General features: G+C 44.8%; 1 protein-coding gene across 19 annotated transcripts in view; it reads right to left on the bottom strand.

Annotated features, from left to right (window-relative positions):
• The window catches only part of LOC110485427 (protein NLRC3), a 31,199-nt gene that overhangs the window by 10,552 nt on the left and 2,578 nt on the right, over nucleotides 1-18,069 (bottom strand). For 4 of the 19 annotated variants that reach the window (XR_016485628.1, XR_016485629.1, XR_016485625.1 and 1 more), the window contains exons 1-6: nucleotides 13,495-13,704; nucleotides 9,423-9,472; nucleotides 2,977-3,477; nucleotides 2,725-2,777; nucleotides 1,829-2,071; nucleotides 1,641-1,703 (exon numbers count right to left, since the gene is read on the bottom strand). Coding sequence is in view for 11 of the 19 variants with exons in the window: in XM_090195138.1 (XP_090051264.1) it covers nucleotides 1,641-1,703; nucleotides 1,829-2,071; nucleotides 2,725-2,777; nucleotides 2,977-3,477; nucleotides 9,423-9,430 (868 nt within the window). In the remaining 8 variants the exon portion in view is untranslated. Of the gene's footprint in view, nucleotides 1-1,640; nucleotides 1,704-1,828; nucleotides 2,072-2,724; nucleotides 2,778-2,947; nucleotides 3,478-6,565; nucleotides 6,619-9,422; nucleotides 9,473-13,018; nucleotides 13,359-13,494; nucleotides 13,705-18,069 lie in introns of those variants that run through there. The other 15 variants (XR_016485626.1, XM_090195139.1, XM_090195149.1 and 12 more) reach the window with 11 other exon arrangements.

Here is an 18,069-nt window from a genome sequence, read left to right as displayed (position 1 = left end):
CACACACTCACACTCACACTCACACTCACACTCACACTCACACTCACACTACACACTCACACTCACACTCACACTCACACTCACACATCACAACTGGTTAATTATTATTGCTAAATACTGTGCACAATTGACAAAACACACGTACATATTGTACTATAAATTGTGCCTTCATGTATTATAATATTATCGTTGTTATTAAATGTTTATTATAAACTGGGTGGTTTGGGTTCTGGATGCTGATTGGTTAAAAGCTGTGGTATATCAGACATAAAATGGGTGGTTCGAGCCCTTAATTCTGATTGGATGACAACCGTGGTACATTAGACCGCATACCACTGGTATAAGAAAACATTGTATATTTACTGCTCTAATTACGTTGGTAACCAGTTTACAATAAGGCACCTCAGGGTTTTTGGTATATGGACACTATATCACTGCTAAGGGCTGGTCATATACCACACCCCCTCGTGCCTTATTGCTTAGATATACCACAGACATTCTATTAATGTTGGTAACCAGCTTATAATAGCAATAAGGCACATTGGGGGTCTGTGGTATATGGACAATATATCACTGCTAAGGGCTGTATCCAGGCATTCCACGTTGCTTTGTGCCTAAGAGCAGCCCTTAGACACGGTATATTGGCCATATACCACCCCCCCTCGGGCCTTGTTGCTTAGATATACCACACCCCCTCGGGCCTTGTTGCTTAGATAAACCACACCCCCTTGGGCCTTGTTGCTTAGATATACCACACCCCCTCGGGCCTTGTTGCTTAGATATACCACACCCCCTCGGGCCTTGTTGCTTAGATATACCACACCCTCTCGGGCCTTGTTGCTTAGATATACCACACCCCCTCGGGCCTTGTTGCTTAGATATACCACACCCCCTCGGGCCTTGTTGCTTAGATATACCACACCCCCTCGGGCCTTGTTGCTTAGATATACCACACCCCCCTCGGGCCTTGTTGCTTAGATATACCACACCCCCTCGGGCCTTGTTGCTTAGATATACCACACCCCCTCGGGCCTTGTTGCTTAGATATACCACACCCTCTCGGGCCTTGTTGCTTAGATATACCACACCCCCTCGGGCCTTGTTGCTTAGATATACCACACCCCCTCGGGCCTTGTTGCTTAGATATACCACACCCCCTCGGGCCTTGTTGCTTAGATATACCACACCCCCTCGGGCCTTGTTGCTTAGATATACCACACCCCCTCGGGCCTTGTTGCTTAGATATACCACACCCCCTCGGGCCTTGTTGCTTAGATATACCACACCCCCTCGGGCCTTGTTGCTTAGATAAACCACACCCCCTCGGGCCTTGTTGCTTAGATATACCACACCCCCTCGGGCCTTGTTGCTTAGATATACCACACCCCCTCGGGCCTTGTTGCTTAGATATACCACACCCCCTCGGGCCTTGTTGCTTAGATATACCACACCCCCTCGGGCCTTGTTGCTTAGTTCTATTCCACTGAGCCGTTCACTTTATGTTGTTATCTTTTCTTATTTCTTATTGTTGTCGTATACCATGTGTATCCTTTACATACGACTAATACAACTTTAAAGTTTGTGTGTGTGTGTGTGTGTGTACAGTATACAGTGTGTGAGGTTAGCCTTATCAGACATACCGCTGCTCTGCCCAATGCTCTCAGTCTGTCCATAGCAATCCACCTCCATACAGACAGGCCCACCTGGAAGGAAAGAAGAATATATTCTACTGTAATTCCAACAGACTTCAGTCAGTGGTATCATATGTGGTTTAGAGGACACTGATGAGAGAGAAACAGAGAGAGAGAGAGAGAGACAACCAACCTACCTGGCACCTGGACCAAATAAGGCTCTTGCTTCTGAAGGAGCCTATAGAAGGCTGATTTGACTTTTTCTGTGTTTAAGACGTTGTACAGCTCCCTCATCTGATCTGGTCTGGTCCGGGCAGCAAGGATCTTAAGGTACGCCTCAAAGTGGATCATATGCCACTGGAGAAGTTTATCTGCTATGGGTATCACCGTGGTAACCCTCTGAATGAGGACCGCCCTGTTATCATCCACAAATGTAGCATCTGGAGTAGAGAAGGACAGGTATGTTATGCACACACACACACACACACACACACACACACACACACACACACACACACCGTACAAAAACATGCATGTGTTACAAACAAATCCAGGTCAGAAACACATCAAAACATGATAAATATATAGGTAACTGTACAGTATTTATTTTACATACGAGACTCATTTCAAATAGAACATATAGAAATAGTAGAAGGACAATGCTATATTCATTAAAATAACCATTACTTCACAAGGAGACCATTTCTGGTGTTTCACCTCAGATACATTACTACATAAGGAGACCATTTCTGGTATTTCACCTCAGATACATTACTTCACAAGGAGACCATTTCTAATGTTTCACCTCAGATACATTACTTCACAAGGAGACCATTTCTGGTATTTCACCTCAGATACATTACTACACAAGGAGACCATTTCTGGTATTTCACCTCAGATACATTACTTCACAAGGAGACCATTTCTAATGTTTCACCTCAGATACATTACTTCATAATGAGACCATTTCTGGTATTTCACCTCAGATACATTACTACACAAGGAGACCATTTCTGGTGTTTCACCTCAGATACATTACTACATAAGGAGACCACTTCTGGTATTTCACCTCAAGATTAACAGTTTTACTTACCTCTTTCTTCACGTCTCTTCTCTGTCTCAAGCGAATCAAGAGAGTTGGGGGGTCTGGAAGAATAACAAACATGGATACATATTACATGTATAGTATCTGGGCACCGGTAACAGCACCCCCTTTGGCCTCAATCTGGTACTACAACATGGAGACCTCCCTTTGCACTGATAACAGCACCCCCTGTGTCATCAACATGGTACTACAACATGGAGACCACACTAACTTGAAGCATTTCAGGAAACTCTGTCTCACATTTGGTCAAAGGACGTTGCTTCACTGTTGACATTGTCACGGTCTTCTCTCCTCCCTTCAGTGTCCTCCTCTTCTCTCCTCCCTTCAGTGTCTCCCTCTTCTCTCCTCCCTTTACTGTCCTCCTCTTCTGTCCTCCATTTACTGTCCCCCTCTTCTCGCCTCCCGTCAGTGTCCCCCTCCTCTCGCCTTCCTTCAGTGTCCCCCTCTTCTCTCCTTCCTTCAGTGTCTCCCTCCTCTCGCCTCCCTTCAGTGTCCCCCTCCTCTCGCCTCCCGTCAGTGTCCCCCTCCTCTCGCCTTCCTTCAGTGTCCCCCTCTTCTTGCCTCCCTTCAGTGTCCCCCTCCTCTCGCCTCCCTTCAGTGTCCCCTTCCTCTCGCCTTCCTTCAGTGTCCCCCTCCTCTCGCCTCCCTTCAGTGTCTCCCTCTTCTCTCCTTCCTTCAGTGTCTCCCTCTTCTCTCCTCCTTTTGGAGCAGTTGCTCCCCATCTCTTTGTCTCTATGAGATCTGTGAGTGAACACAGAAAATACATCCCAGTATATTGATTTGTATTATATAATATGTAGAAAAACGACTAAATACAATTGCAGATGTTTTTACAATAGCAAAATACAATTCATGAAGGATACAAACGTGTCATTTGACTTGTATTTATGAGTTTAGCATTGACAGGAAATGAAAATCCCCAAATAAACTTGTTGCTGTGAAGAGACTGGTAATGCAATGTCATGACTTCGACTTTCCTTCTTACTGTCACAGAAACAGGAAGTGACTATGGGCGCCATTTTCATATAGAAAACTCCCAGATTCGCTTTCACAAAATGGCGCCCTATGTGTCCAAAACAATGCATCACACTTGAAGAACTTGTGTTGTCATTTCCGGTCACAACTTGTGGACTTGTTTACGTGCTGCTTGCGGTTTGTTGCTAACGTTACTTTACTACCTGCCAACTTTGCAGTTTTTCCTTTTTATTTTTTAAAATTGTTTTTGATATCCTTTTTTTTCTTCCCCTCAACTTTTTCTCCCCGGACACTTTATCTGGACATGGTTCTACAGGACCTCCAACAGCCGAAACTAAGTAGTAGCATTAACATTATGCCTTCTAATTGCAGTTGCTGTACTCATTATATACAGTACAACGATTGTCTTATGGTGAGGATAGCCGTGCTGCAAGGCCAGCTTCAGACGCCATTGTTAGGCAGTTTAAGAATAGGAAAGGATGAAACAGCGTCTGTGCCACCAGTAAGTACAGATAGTAGTATAAACCCCCTCGCACGATCCCCGCAGCTGGACAATTTTCTCACGGTTTCTGGAAGGAAATGCTGTAGGAACGCTCAACCGGTGTCGCTCATTCAGCCGACAGAAACTTTCAACTGGTTCTCCCCATTAAGCAACGAGTCGGAGTCAGAGGGCCGAGCCTTCTCTGGTCTCTCCTCCATCCGTTACTGTATCTGAGCTGCCAAAGCCTCCCACCCTTACCTCTGACAAATTGAAAACCCTAGTCATTGGTGACTCCATTACCCGCAGTATTAGACTTAAAACGAATCATCCAGCGATCATACACTGTTTACCGGGGGGCAGGGCTACCGACGTTAAGGCTAATCTGAAGATGGTGCTGGCTAAAGCTAAAACTGGTGAGTGTAGAGAGTATAGAGACATTGTTATCTACGTCGGCACCAACGATGTTAGGATGAAACAGTCAGACGGCACCAAGTACAACATAGCTTCAGCGTGTAAATCAGCTAGAAAGAGGTGTCGCATCGAATAATTGTCTATGGTCCCCTCCCAGTTAGGGGGAGTGATGAGCTTTACAGCAGAGTCTCACAACTCAATCGCTGGTTGAAAACTGTTTTCTGCACCTCCCAAAAGATAGAATTTGTAGATAATTGTCCCTCTTTCTGGGACTCACTCACAAACAGGACCAAGCCTGGCCTGCTGAGGAGTGACGGACTCCATCCTAGCTGGAGGGCTGGTCTCATCTTATCTACGAACATAGACAGGGCTCTAACTCCACAATAAGATAGGGTGCAGGCCAGGCAGCAGGCTGTTAGCAAGCCTGCCAGCTTAGTGGAGTACGCCACTAGCACAGTCAATGTAGTCAGCTCAGCTATCACCATTGAGACCGTGTCTGTGCCTCGACCTAGGTTGGGCAAAACTAAACATGGCAGTATTCGCCTTAGCAATCTCACTAGAATAAAGACCTCCTCCATTCCTGTCATTATTGAAAGAGATTGTGATATCTCACATCTCAAAATAGGGCTACTTAATATTAGATCCCTCACTTCCAAGGCAGTTATAGTCAATGAACTAATCACTGATCATAATCTTCATTGGCCTGACTGAAACATGGCTTAAGCCTGATGAATTTACTGTGTTAAATGAGGCCTCTCCTCTTGGTTACACTAGTGACCATATCCCCCGCGCATCCCGCAAAGGCAGAGGTGTCGCTAACATTTACGATAGCAAATTTCAATTTACAAAAACAAATTACTGCGTTTTCATCTTTTGAGCTTCTAGTCATGAAATCTATGCAGCCTACTCAATCACTTTTTATAGCTACTGTTTACAGGCCTCCTGGGCCGTATACCGTGTTCCTCACTGAGTTCCCATCAGACCTTGTAGTCCTGGCAGATAATATTCACATTTTTGGTGACTTTAATATTCACATAGAAAATTCCACATACCCACACCAAAAGTATTTCGGAGCCATCGTCGACTCAGTGGGTTTTGTCCAACATGTCTCCGGACCTACTCACTGACACAGTCATACTCTACCTAGTTTTGTCCCGTGGAATAAATACTGTGGATCTTAATGTTTTTCCTCATAATCCTAGACTATCGGACCACCAGTTTATTACATTTGCAACAAATAATCTGTTTAGACCCCAACCAAGGAACATTAAAAGTTGTGCTATAAATTCTCAGACAACACAAAGATTCCTAGATGCCCTTCTAGATTCCCTCCACCTACCCAAGGACATCAGAGTACAAAAATCGGTTAACCACCTATCTGAGGAACTACATTTAACCTTGTGTAATACCCTAGATGCAGTCGCACCCTAAAAACAAAAAAACATTTGTCATAAGAAACTATCTCTCTGGTATACAGAAAATACCTGAGCCCTGAAGCTTCCAGAATATTGGAACGGAAATGGCGCTCAACCAAACAGGAAGTCTTCTGACTAGCTTAGAAAGACAGTACCGTGCAATATCGAAGAGCTCTTACTGCTGCTCGATCATCCTATTTTTCCAACTTAATTGAAGAGAATAAGAACAATCCAAAATGTATTTTTGATACTGTCGCAAAGCTAACCTAAAAGCAATGGATTCAGCGAGTGCTAGCTGGCTGTACTACAGACACCGTTCGTCGTCGTGGGAAAGACTCAGTGTTATCTTTTCGTAAAACATCTGGTTGCAGTTAAGAGCCAAACTGGATACTAAGGAGATCCTGAGGGAAATCGACGAGTACCAACAGCTTGACGCTATGGAGGAACAACATACTCAATCATGGAAAAATCCGACTACCGTACTAAAGAACTTTAATCTGAAAAAAAGAAAAACAGATTAATCTACAGACACGGACAATTTACTTACCTTTGAAGTAGATGCTAGTAGAGGCTAGTGCTCTGGCTAGAATCCATGAAACACTGGAAAAGTTGTGTGAGAAGGTAGCAGGGCTGAGGGGGGAGTTTAGCCAGAGTGGAATTCTCACGCTCCAAGGAGAAAACAAGGCACTCACAGCCTAGGTAAAAATCCACGATTCCAACATGGATGGTCTACTCAGGGAAAACAGGGTGATGGAGTCGCTACTTGTAGCATGAAAATCTAATTGGACGCATCCAATAATCCAGATGGTGCGATCAGCGGGGGAAGGGAGCTTAAAGGGACCAAATTCGGTCTCAATGACCAATTTCCAAGGTAGATAAATGAACGTTGTAAGAGACTGTATCCGCTACAATGGCAACAAAGGGAGAAGGGTAAGCGTGGCTTTCTCACTGTGGACAAACTCTTTATAGATGGACAGCTATTCCGAGACAGCTCCATTACACTATGGCTGTACTATATTCTATAGGGACTTCAGGTGACGAAAAAAAGAAAGTATGGGAACTGTAAAAATATCTGAATACTATGAAGTGGATATGAACACACACATACTCAATTACATGCTCGCTTACACATACAGACTTATACATACACACACCTGATCTCACTCTCTTCTCTCACTCTCTCTTTCTCTCTTTTCTCTTTTCTTCTCTCCCTCGCTCTCTATTGTCGAGAACTGTTTTATAACTTAATGTGTTTATTATTTGTCTCTTTTTTATGTATTTGTCTACAAGTTTATACGTTTACAACAAGCAAGGGGAAGATATCAGAATACGGGCATTGGGGGAATAATAACATATTGTACGAAATACATTTGTACTGTAGTGAAGCCGTATGCTATGGTACCTGCACTACGCTACGGTCACAAGACACAGGCCTCCTTACTGTCCCTAGAATTTCTAAGCAAACAGCTGGAGGCAGGGCTTTCTCCAATGGAGCTGCATTTTTATAGAATGCTCTGCCTATCCATGTGAGATACGCAGATTCGGTCTCAACCTTTAAGTCTTTACTGAAGACTCATCTCTTCAGAAGGACCTATGATTGATTGTAGTCTGGCCCAGGAGTGTGAAGGTGAACGGAAAGGCTCTGGAGCGATGAACCGCCCTTGCTGTCTCTATCTCTCTCTACTGTGATTCTCTGCCTCTAACCCTGTTACGGGGGCTGAGTCACTGGCTTACTGGTGCTCTTTCATGCTGTCCCTTGGAGGGGTGCGTCATTTGAGTGGGTTGAGTCACTGACATGATCTTCTTGTCCGGGTTGGCGCCCCCCTCAGGTTTGTGCCGTGGGGGACATCTTTGTGGGCTATACTCAGCTTTGTCTCAGGGTAGTAAGTTGGTGGTTTGAAGATATCCCTCTAGTGGTGTGGGGGCTGTGCATACGCAAAGTGGGTGGGGTTATATCCTGCCTGGTTGGCCCTGTCCGGGGGTATCGTCAGTGTCTCCCGACCCCTCCTGTCTCAGCCTCCAGTATTTATGCTGAAGTAGTTTATGTGTCGGGGTGCTAGGGTCAGTCTGTTATATCTGGAGTGTTTCTCCTGTCTTATCCTGTGTCTTGTGTGAATTTAAGTATGCTCCCTCTAATTCTTTCTCTCTCCCTCTCCCTCCCCTCCAGGAGGACCTGAGCCCTAGGACCATGCCTCAGGACTACCTGACCTGATGACTCCTTGCTGTCCCGAGTCCACGTGGTCATGCTGCTGCTCCAGTTTCAACTGTTCTGCATGCTGCTATGGAACCCTGACCTGTTCACTGGACGTGCTACCTTGTCCTGGACCTGCTGTTTTCGACTCTCTTTACTGTACCTCCTATTGACAAAGCTTTTGTCCGGTTGAAATATTATTGATTATTTATGACAAAAACAATCGGAGTGTTTATACTAAATTTTATTGTACTTTTTAAAACTTTTAGTCTGGAATTAGTGCACACGCCTTCTGCATTCGGATTACTGGACAAAACGCGCAAACAAAAAGGAGGTTTTTGGTCATAAAGAGGGACGTTATCGAACAAAACAACATGGAGACCTGGGAGTGCCTCCAGAAGAAGATCGTCAAAGGTAAGTGATTCATTTTAATGCTATTTCGGACTTTTGTGACACCTCTCCTTGTTTGGAAAATGGCTGTATGGGTTTCTGTGGCTAGGTGATGACTCCTTGCTGTCCTCAGTCCACGTGGACTTGAAAACGGGTAGAATTTACTCCAAAATGCATTGTGGTTGGATGAGAATGCTGCAATTTTGCCAAGGCAAAAATGCATTGTAGAGACCGAGAAACTCAATGGCAGCAAGCCTATTTGATCATCATCAATACAGGCTACAAGCCTATTTGATCATCATCAATACAGGCTACAAGCCTATTTGATCATCATCAATACAGGCTACAAGCCTATTTGATCATCATCAATACAGGCTACAAGCCTATTTGATCATCATCAATACAGGCTACAAGCCTATTTGATCATCATCAATACAGGCTACAAGCCTATTGTTTGATCATCGCTGTTTGTTGCTACACCTTCTGGTGTTTTGTAACAGGATGTCTCTTTCTATTCATCAAACGGCACAGTGCACATTTTGGAAACTGGAATTATTACGAACGTGTGTTGAGGAGGAGCCTTTTGAAGTAATCAGATGAAAACAATGTCGGGTTGTGTTTAATTAAGCTACATTTAAAAGCTAATGCATTTAAAAAAAAAAGTGAAATGACAAATATTTACTATTGGACCCACAGAGATCCTTTTAATGTAATGGGGATTCTGTAATTCTATGATTAGGTCCATAACACATCTATGTGTGTGCAGAAATAGGAGGTGTATTTATATGGTTTAGCTGCAATGTCTCAGATGTGAGTACATTACCTTCTCATGTTGGTCCAGAAACGGTGATGGCTACTGATTGGCTGAATACCCTGGGCACAGGGAGGGGGGTGGGTGGGTGGAGTTGTCAACAAATTAGCATGACAGAAATATGACGGCAAGTTTTTTTTTTTAAATGGCAGTTTCCTAGAGAAGATAGAGTGCCTCTAGAAAGTATATAGACCCTTCCACATTTAGTTGCATTTTGTTGCGCTAAAAATACATTGATCTACACAGAATACTCCATAATGTCAGAGTGAAACAAAAATTCTATGCATTTTTTAAACTAAAATATAGTCATTCACCCCAAATTAGTTCAGAAGTCAAATTTGGCAAATTACATAATAAGTTACATGGATTCAGTCTGTTTGAAATAATTGGGATTGACGTGATTTTTGAATGACTATCCCTTCCTTTGTGCCCCATACATACAACAGCTGTTGTACAACAAGTATTTTCCACGTCTGTACAACAAGTATTGCATTTCATGAGGAATTATACCACTCAGACACATCAGACACAGCTGCAGGACAGAAAGCAAACCGCATAGGGATGTCCCCATGAGACCACTGATAAGATAATTACAATTATCTTTTCGCTTTAGCGCCATCTGTATCTAATAGAGCAGATGTAGTCTGAGGTGTGGAAGTCAGCCGTCTGTATCTATTAGAGCAGATGTAGTCTGATGTGGAAGTCAGCCGTCTGTATCTATTAGAGCAGATGTAGTCTAATGTGGAAGTCAGGACGTCTGTACCCATTAGAGCAGATGTAGTCTGATGTGTGGAAGTCAGCCGTCTGTACCTAATAAAGCAGATGTAGTCTGATGTGGAAGTCAGCCGTCTGTACCTATTAGAGCAGATGTAGTCTGATGTGGAAGTCAGCCGTCTGTACCTATTAGAGCAGATGTAGTCTGATGTGGAAGTCAGGATGTCTGTATCTATTAGAGCAGATGTAGTCTGATGTGTGGAAGTCAGCCGTCTGTACCTAATAAAGCAGATGTAGTCTGATGTGGAAGTCAGCCGTCTGTACCTAATAGAGCAGATGTAGTCTGATGTGTGGAAGTGAGCCGTCTGTACCTAATAGAGCAGATGTAGTCTGATGTGTGGAAGTCACCCGTCTGTACCTATTAGAGCAGATGTAGTCTGATGTGTGGAAGTGAGCCGTCTGTACCTAATAGAGCAGATGTAGTCTGATGTGTGGAAGTCAGCCGTCTGTACCTAATAGAGCAGATGTAGTCTGATGTGTGGAAGTCAGCCGTCTGTACCTAATAGAGCAGATGTAGTCTGATGTGTGGTAGTCAGCCGTCTGTACCTAATAGAGCAGATGTAGTCTGATGTGTGGGAGTCAGCCGTCTGTACCTAATAGAGCAGATGTAGTCTGATGTGTGGTAGTCAGCCGTCTGTACCTAATAGAGCAGATGTAGTCTGATGTGTGGGAGTCAGCCGTCTGGCAGGAGAGAGTCATTGGGAGGGAGAAGTTCTGACTGAATGCACATTTAAGAACTAGAACGGTACATTTACTTTGTGCTTTTTTTTATTGACCAATCACAAGTGGGGCGCCCTAATGGGTGGGCCGTCACTGGTCCCCCCCAAAAAATTTCAGCACCTGAACAGTGGCCAAAACTATCTCTCTGTCTTACTACAGTATGTGTAGCATATGTATCTGATGCTGTCTGGACAAAAAGAGTAGGTCTTTTCAGATAGATGGTCTACACGTTCTGTGACAGAGGAGCGTTGTTTCGCTCGCTTGGACGCTTTATCTAAGATACATTTTCTGTTGGTGCGCGTCTTGGTCAAATAAATGATACATTTTGGACAGGCGCGTCTTGGTCAAATAAATGATACATTTTGGACAGGCGCGTCTTGGTCAAATAAATGATACATTTTGGACAGGCGCGTCTTGGTCAAATAAATGATACATTTAAATGAATGATACGGTAGGGCGGCCCAGACCCCCTAAGGCAAGGAGGTACGGTAGGGCGGCCCAGACCCCCTAAGGCAAGGAGGTACGGTAGGGCGGCCCAGACCCCCTAAGGCAAGGAGGTACGGTAGGGCGGCCCAGACCCCCTAAGGCAAGGAGGTACGGTAGGGCGGCCCAGACCCCCTAAGGCAAGGAGGTACGGTAGGGCGGCCCAGACCCCCTAAGGCAAGGAGGTACGGTAGGGCGGCCCAGACCCCCTAAGGCAAGGAGGTACGGTAGGGCGGCCCAGACCCCCTAAGGCAAGGAGGTACGGTAGGGCGGCCCAGACCCCCTAAGGCAAGGAGGTACGGTAGGGCGGCCCAGACCCCCTAAGGCAAGGAGGTACGGTAGGGCGACCCAGGCCCCCTAAGGCAAGGAGGTACGGTAGGGCGGCCCAGACCCCCTAAGGCAAGGAGGTACGGTAGGGCGACCCAGGCCCCCTAAGGCAAGGAGGTACGGTAGGGCGGCCCAGACCCCCTAAGGCAAGGAGGTACGGTAGGGCGGCCCAGACCCCCTAAGGCAAGCCCATAACGCCGGCCCCGCCTTTTATTGACACCTGTGGTGCATGTGTACAGTAACGTACAGTAGTGGACAGTTAAGTGCCATCACCCTCTACCACAGATGGAGAATAAACTATCATAAGTGTTTTCCTTTCCTATTAGTATTATACGTTGTTGATATGGTGATTGCAAATGCTTAGAATTTTTACCAAATGATTTAGTTAATGTTTGTCCTATTACTTTTTATTGTGATATGTGATATGGTGATTGCATATGTACAGTAACGTACAGTAATGGACAGTTAAGGCAGAACATTATTAAAGTTTGTTGAACTGGAATTCATGGGCATCTCTGCTGAAACCAACCAAGTAATACAGAAAGTCCTGTACAGGGAAGAAATTCCATCTACTTTCACACCTGTTCATAATGAAATCAGAGATAGAGCGCCCTCTACAGGTCAGATGACAGAAGCACACTCACAGACGCACTACGACAGATATACTGTCCCGGAATCCCACTACCCAATCACAAACATATCACCACACATCCTGATTGGAGGATGCTGTCTGGAGAGGTGAGCAACAGTCATTCTACCACTGGAGGGCGATCTCCCTCCATATCCGACTTTGTGTCCAGTGACACAACCTGACTACATGGGAGAATCTCAATTGGTTATTCCCTTGTGTCCTCTCCTCGTGTCCTTCTCAAAACCCATTGGAGGAGAAGGTCAGAGGGGAGGGACTTCCCAATGGCTCCTGACAGATGAATGTAACTCTTCACCCAGTACTACCAAAGACTGAATCCTAGCAATTACGGGTGACATTTTCCAGGTGCAAAACTGTTCATAACGTTTACAATTTTGCTGTGAAGTGACTTCATGCAATGACATGACTTTACTGCTGATTTTACTGCTGCAGAAACAGAAAGTGACTATGGGCACCATTTTTGTGGTGCAAAAGAGCACATATCTGTGTTTAAAAAATATATATATTTGATTGTTTTTCTATATTATGTATTAGTAATAACAATGCAACACACTTGAAGAAGGACAAAGCAAGATATTCTGACAAAAATGGCTATGAATAGGTTAGTGAATAGGATGAATTTTAAATTAAACCTCTTCTTTCTCTCCTCTTTTACCTCCTTTCTCACTCATCCATATTCCTCTCTTCTTCTCTTTTTATCCTCCTTGTCCCCTATAGGCCTCCATATTCCTCTCTTCTTCTCTACTTTATCCTCCTTGTCCCCTATAGGCCTCCATATTCCTCTCTTCTTCTCTACTTTATCCTCCTTGTCCCCTATAGGCCTCCATATTCCTCTCTTCTTCTCTTTTTATCCTCCTTGTCCCCTATAGGCCTCCATATTCCTCTCTTCTTCTCTTTTTATCCTCCTTGTCCCCTATAGGCCTCCATATTCCTCTCTTCTTCTCTTTTTATTCTCCTTGTCCCCTATAGGCCTCCATATTCCTCTCTTCTTCTCTACTTTATCCTCCTTGTCCCCTATAGGCCTCCATATTCATCTGGTGATTTAATCATTGAGTGCATTTGACTTCCTCTTTTATCATATCATCTGAACATATTATTAAACTGAAATGTTTACTGAAGTAAGTTTCTTACCCTTCTGGTGAAGTTATTAGTAAGGTTAGTTTTTCTCAGAGTTGTGGTTTCATCTCTGCCATGCTGTTACTGAGACAACAGGAAGTAGCTACGTGAATGTGTCAGCAACACATTTGTGAAAAAAGGAAACGCCTCTTTGTACATCCTGTTGTTTTGGTTTCTGTCAAGGACGCTTCTTACTTTTCCCCAACGCAGTTAAGCCAAAACCACACCCCATTATTCAGAGGGGCGTTCTACTAGGCTCCCATTGGCTAGCTAACATTGTCACACTCACAGGCAATCAGCACAGATCCAGTGACCTTCCAAGGTAAGGATGGAAAGTGTAATTGAACAATTAGCTGCCTACCGTGATGCAGGCCTATTATTATCATGTTTGGTAACATTTTCCCATGTATTTAATTTTAGAGTTTGAATGAGTTGTAAAAATGTCCCAGAGAACTCTGTTGAATTCCCTCAATTGAAGGCCAGCTAAGTTAACCTAGGCTACTTAATGTTAACAGCTCAGTATTTGAAGTTGTTATATTATCAGTAGTAGTCTATTATTAGGTAAAAGCATTTGCTTATTATTCTGAATTTCTCAAATATGTATGTCGAATACGCTGTGCTACAGCCATTGAATCTGTCTTTGAGTGTTAACCTTTTGCGTGTAGGGGGCAGGATTTTCGTTTTTGGCAAAAAAAATGTACCCATTTGAAAGTGCCTATTTCTCAGCCACAGAAACTAGAACATGCATATAATTGTCAGATTGGGATAGAAAACACTCTAAAGATTCCAAAACTGTAAAAAAGAATTCCTCAAGCACACAAGTATTTTACACCATTTTAAAGATAGAATTCTCGTTAATCCAGCCACAGTGTCCGATTTCAAAATGGCTTTACGGCGAAAGCAACACAAGCGATTATGTTAGGTCAACACCAAGTCACAGAAAAACACAGCCATTTTTCCAGCCAAAGAGAGGAGTCACAAAAAGCACAAATAGAGATAAATTCATCACTAACCTTTGATGATCTTCATCAGATGACACTCATAGGACTTCATGTTACATAATACATGTATGTTTTGTTTGATAAAGTTCATATTTCAAAAATCTGAGTTTACATTGGCACGTTACGTTCAGTAGTTCTAAAACAATGCAGTGGTTTTGCAGAGAGCCACATCAATTTACAGAAATACTCAACATACATGTTAATGAAAATACAAGTGTTCCACATGGAATTAGAGATATACTTCTCCTAATGCAACTGCTGTGTCAGATTTTGAAAAAAACTTTATGGAAAAAGCAAACCATGCAATAATCTGAGTACAGCGTTCAGACAACAAAGGAGCCAAAAAGATATCCGCCATATTGGGTAGTCAACATTAGTCAGAAATAGCGTTATAAATATTCACTTACCTTTGATGATCTTCATCAGATTGCACTCCCAGGAATCCCAGTTCCACCATAAATGTTTGATTTGTTCGATAATGTCCATCATTTATGTCCAAATAGCTTCTTTTGTTAGGGCGTTTAGTACACAAATCCAAACGAGCATTCAGGTCCAGACGAACGTCGGACAAAAAGTTAAAAATGTTATGTTACAGGTCGTGGAAACATTTCAAACTAAGTATAGAATCAATCTTTAGGATGTTTTTATCATAAATCTTCAATAACGCTCCAACCGGAGAATTCCTATGTCTGTAGAAAAGCAATGGAACGCAGGTAGCTGAAATGCGCATGACCAGCACTTGACTCTCTGCCAGACACCCGACTCATTCAGCTCTCATTTAGTTCCACTTCACAGTAGAAGCCTCAAACCAGTTTCTAAAGACGGTTGACATCTAGTGGAAGCCGTTGTAAGTGCAACATAACCAATATCCCAATGTATCTCCAAATAGGGGCTGAGCTAAAAAACTACAAGCCTCAGATTTCTCACTTCCTGTTTTTCTCAGGTTTTTGCCTGCCATATGAGTTCTGTTATATCACAGACATCATTCAAACAGTTTTAGAAACTTCAGAGTGTTTTCTATCCAATACCACTAATAATATGCATATATTAGTATCTGGGACAGAGTAGCAGGCAGTTTACTCTGGGCACCTTATTCATCCAAGCTACTCAATACTGCCCCCGTCACCAATAACTTTTAACAAACAGGCAGTTTTATGCCAGACTGACTTACATTGCACCGCCCATTTTTCACAATTGAAGAGAGATTTGTACTACGAATAAAATTGGCTGAAAGAAACCGCAATCCAAGAACAGCTTACTGCGCAGTGACATGTATAGTGGGCCCCAATGATGTGCTGTTAGTGTAAAGATAACCAAGGTACAGGCTTTACTTGATCTCTTAATCGACACGGTACCACATTTGTTCAATAGCTAAGACAGATGATGTTGCCTGGAAGGACACTGGTGTCTGGTTGAAGTCGGTCTTGCAGGTTACTGACTGGGAAGTTAGTGTAAGGGGTGCGTAACTGGTGGCAGTGAAGTCAAACGCAGGAGAGCAGAACTAGGTAATAGCCGGAGCAGTTTAAATTCAAAACCAACGGCATCAATAAATAACAACATGGGTACAAAACCCAACGTGCACCAGTCAACATGTGCACAAGCACTTACAACAAACAATACCACACAAAGACATGGGGGGAACAGAGGGTTAAATGCATAACACTTAATGAGGGAAATGAGAACCAGGTGTGTAGGAAAACAAGACAAAACAAATGGAAAATGAAATGTGGATCGACGATGGCTAGAGGACCGGCGATGCCGACCGCCGAACACCGCCCGAACAAGGAGAGGAACCGACTTTGGTGGAAGTCGCGACAGTTAGAGTGGATGGATCTAAATTCACCCCTGACACACATACTCTGTGTGGGCTGCGCCTGTTCAACGATGTGTGCATGGCTTAGATAATGCAAAACCAACTAAACAGATGGTTTCCGTTGAGACTGAGTCACCCTTGTTGGCTGGTCTCCAAGACTCTCTGTGGGCTAAAGATAAGTATGACATTGGGCGAAAGAGGAGGGTGAAACCGCTGACTGTCACACCTAAGAGCAAAGACCCAGCCGGACCCAGTATCCACTGAGTCAGGATGAGGGGGATTACCCCTGTTCATGCTTCATTGGTAGAAAGAGGAGCAATTGTGCCTTGTCCAGACTCTCCCTGCAACACCCCCATTCTTCCCATCCGGAAAGCCTTGGGTGATTTGCGTTTGTTCAAGATCTTAGACCAGTTAATGATGCTGTTCATGCAAGGGCTCCTGTTGTGCCAAACCTTGTTACAGCACTATCTGCCGTGACGGCATCGGCTAAATGGTTTTCACGTGTTAAATCTTACAAATGCTCATTTTTAGCAGTCCCGTTGCACCAGAATCACAGTTCTGGTTCGCTTTTACGTTTCTGAACAAGCGCTGGACCGTTTGCCCATAAGATTACACGGAATTGACGCAGGTGTTTTCTGCTACTTTTGATTGTAATGTTGTGGAGCACACTGCAAGCCTTGACAATGTAGCAAACCTAAAAAGGATTTTGCATACATCCTCCAGCTGTGGTTTGAGTCCAATAAGTGATGTGTTGATCTGTTGTTGTTTCAGGACTGAGTCAGTCAAAACATAGCGGAGCAGCTGAAGCGCTCGACCAAAGAGGACTTTCTGGTAGGCTTGGGTCAGAGGACACCCTTCTGCTAGGCCTGGGTCAGAGGACACCCTTCTGGTAGGCCTGGGTCAGAGGGGTCAGAGGACACCCTTCTGGTAGGCCTGGGTCAGAGGGGTCAGAGGACACCCTTCTGGTAGGCCTGGGTCAGAGGACACCCTTCTGGTAGTCCTGGGTCAGAGGGGTCAGAGGACAACCTTCTGGTAGGCCTGGGTCAGAGGGGTCAGAGGACACCCTTCTGGTAGGCCTGGGTCAGAGGGGTCAGAGGACACCCTTCTGGTAGGCCTGGGTCAGAGGACACCCTTCTGGTAGGACTGGGTCAGAGGACACCCTTCTGGTAGGCCTGGGTCAGAGGGCACCCATCTGGTAGGCCTGGGTCAGAGGACACCCTTCTGGTAGGCCTGGGTCAGAGGACACCCTTCTGGTAGGCCTGGGGCAGAGGACACCCTTCTGGTAGGCCTGGGGCAGAGGACACCCTTCTGGTAGGCCTGGGTCAGAGGACACCCTTCTGGTAGGCCTGGGTCAGAGGACACCCTTCTGGTAGGCCTGGGTCAGAGGGGTCAGAGTGCACCCTTCTGGTAGGCCTGGGTCAGAGGACACCCTTCTGGTAGGCCTGGGTCAGAGGACACCCATCTGGTAGGCCTGGGTCAGAGGACACCCTTCTTGTAGGTCTGGAGCTGAGGGGTCAGAGGACACCCTTCTGGTAGGCCTGGGTCAGAGGGGTCAGAGTACACCCTTCTGGTAGGCCTGGGTCAGAGGGGTCAGAGGACACCCTTCTGGTAGGCCTGGGGTAGAGGGGTCAGAGGACACGCTTCTGGTAGGCCTGGGTCAGAGGGGTCAGAGGACACCCTTCTGGTAGGCCTGGGGCAGAGGACACCCTTCTGGTAGGCCTGGGTCAGAGGGGTCAGAGGACACCCTTCTGGTAGGTAGGCCTGGGTCAGAGGACA

The sequence above is a fragment of the Oncorhynchus mykiss genome, chromosome 13 (assembly GCF_057628025.1).
Source record: "Oncorhynchus mykiss isolate SJ-2025 chromosome 13, ASM5762802v1, whole genome shotgun sequence".
Lineage (NCBI taxonomy): Eukaryota > Metazoa > Chordata > Actinopteri > Salmoniformes > Salmonidae > Oncorhynchus > Oncorhynchus mykiss.
The sequence above is the reverse complement of the archived record's forward strand: the minus strand, read 5'-3'. Positions and strand labels throughout refer to the sequence as shown.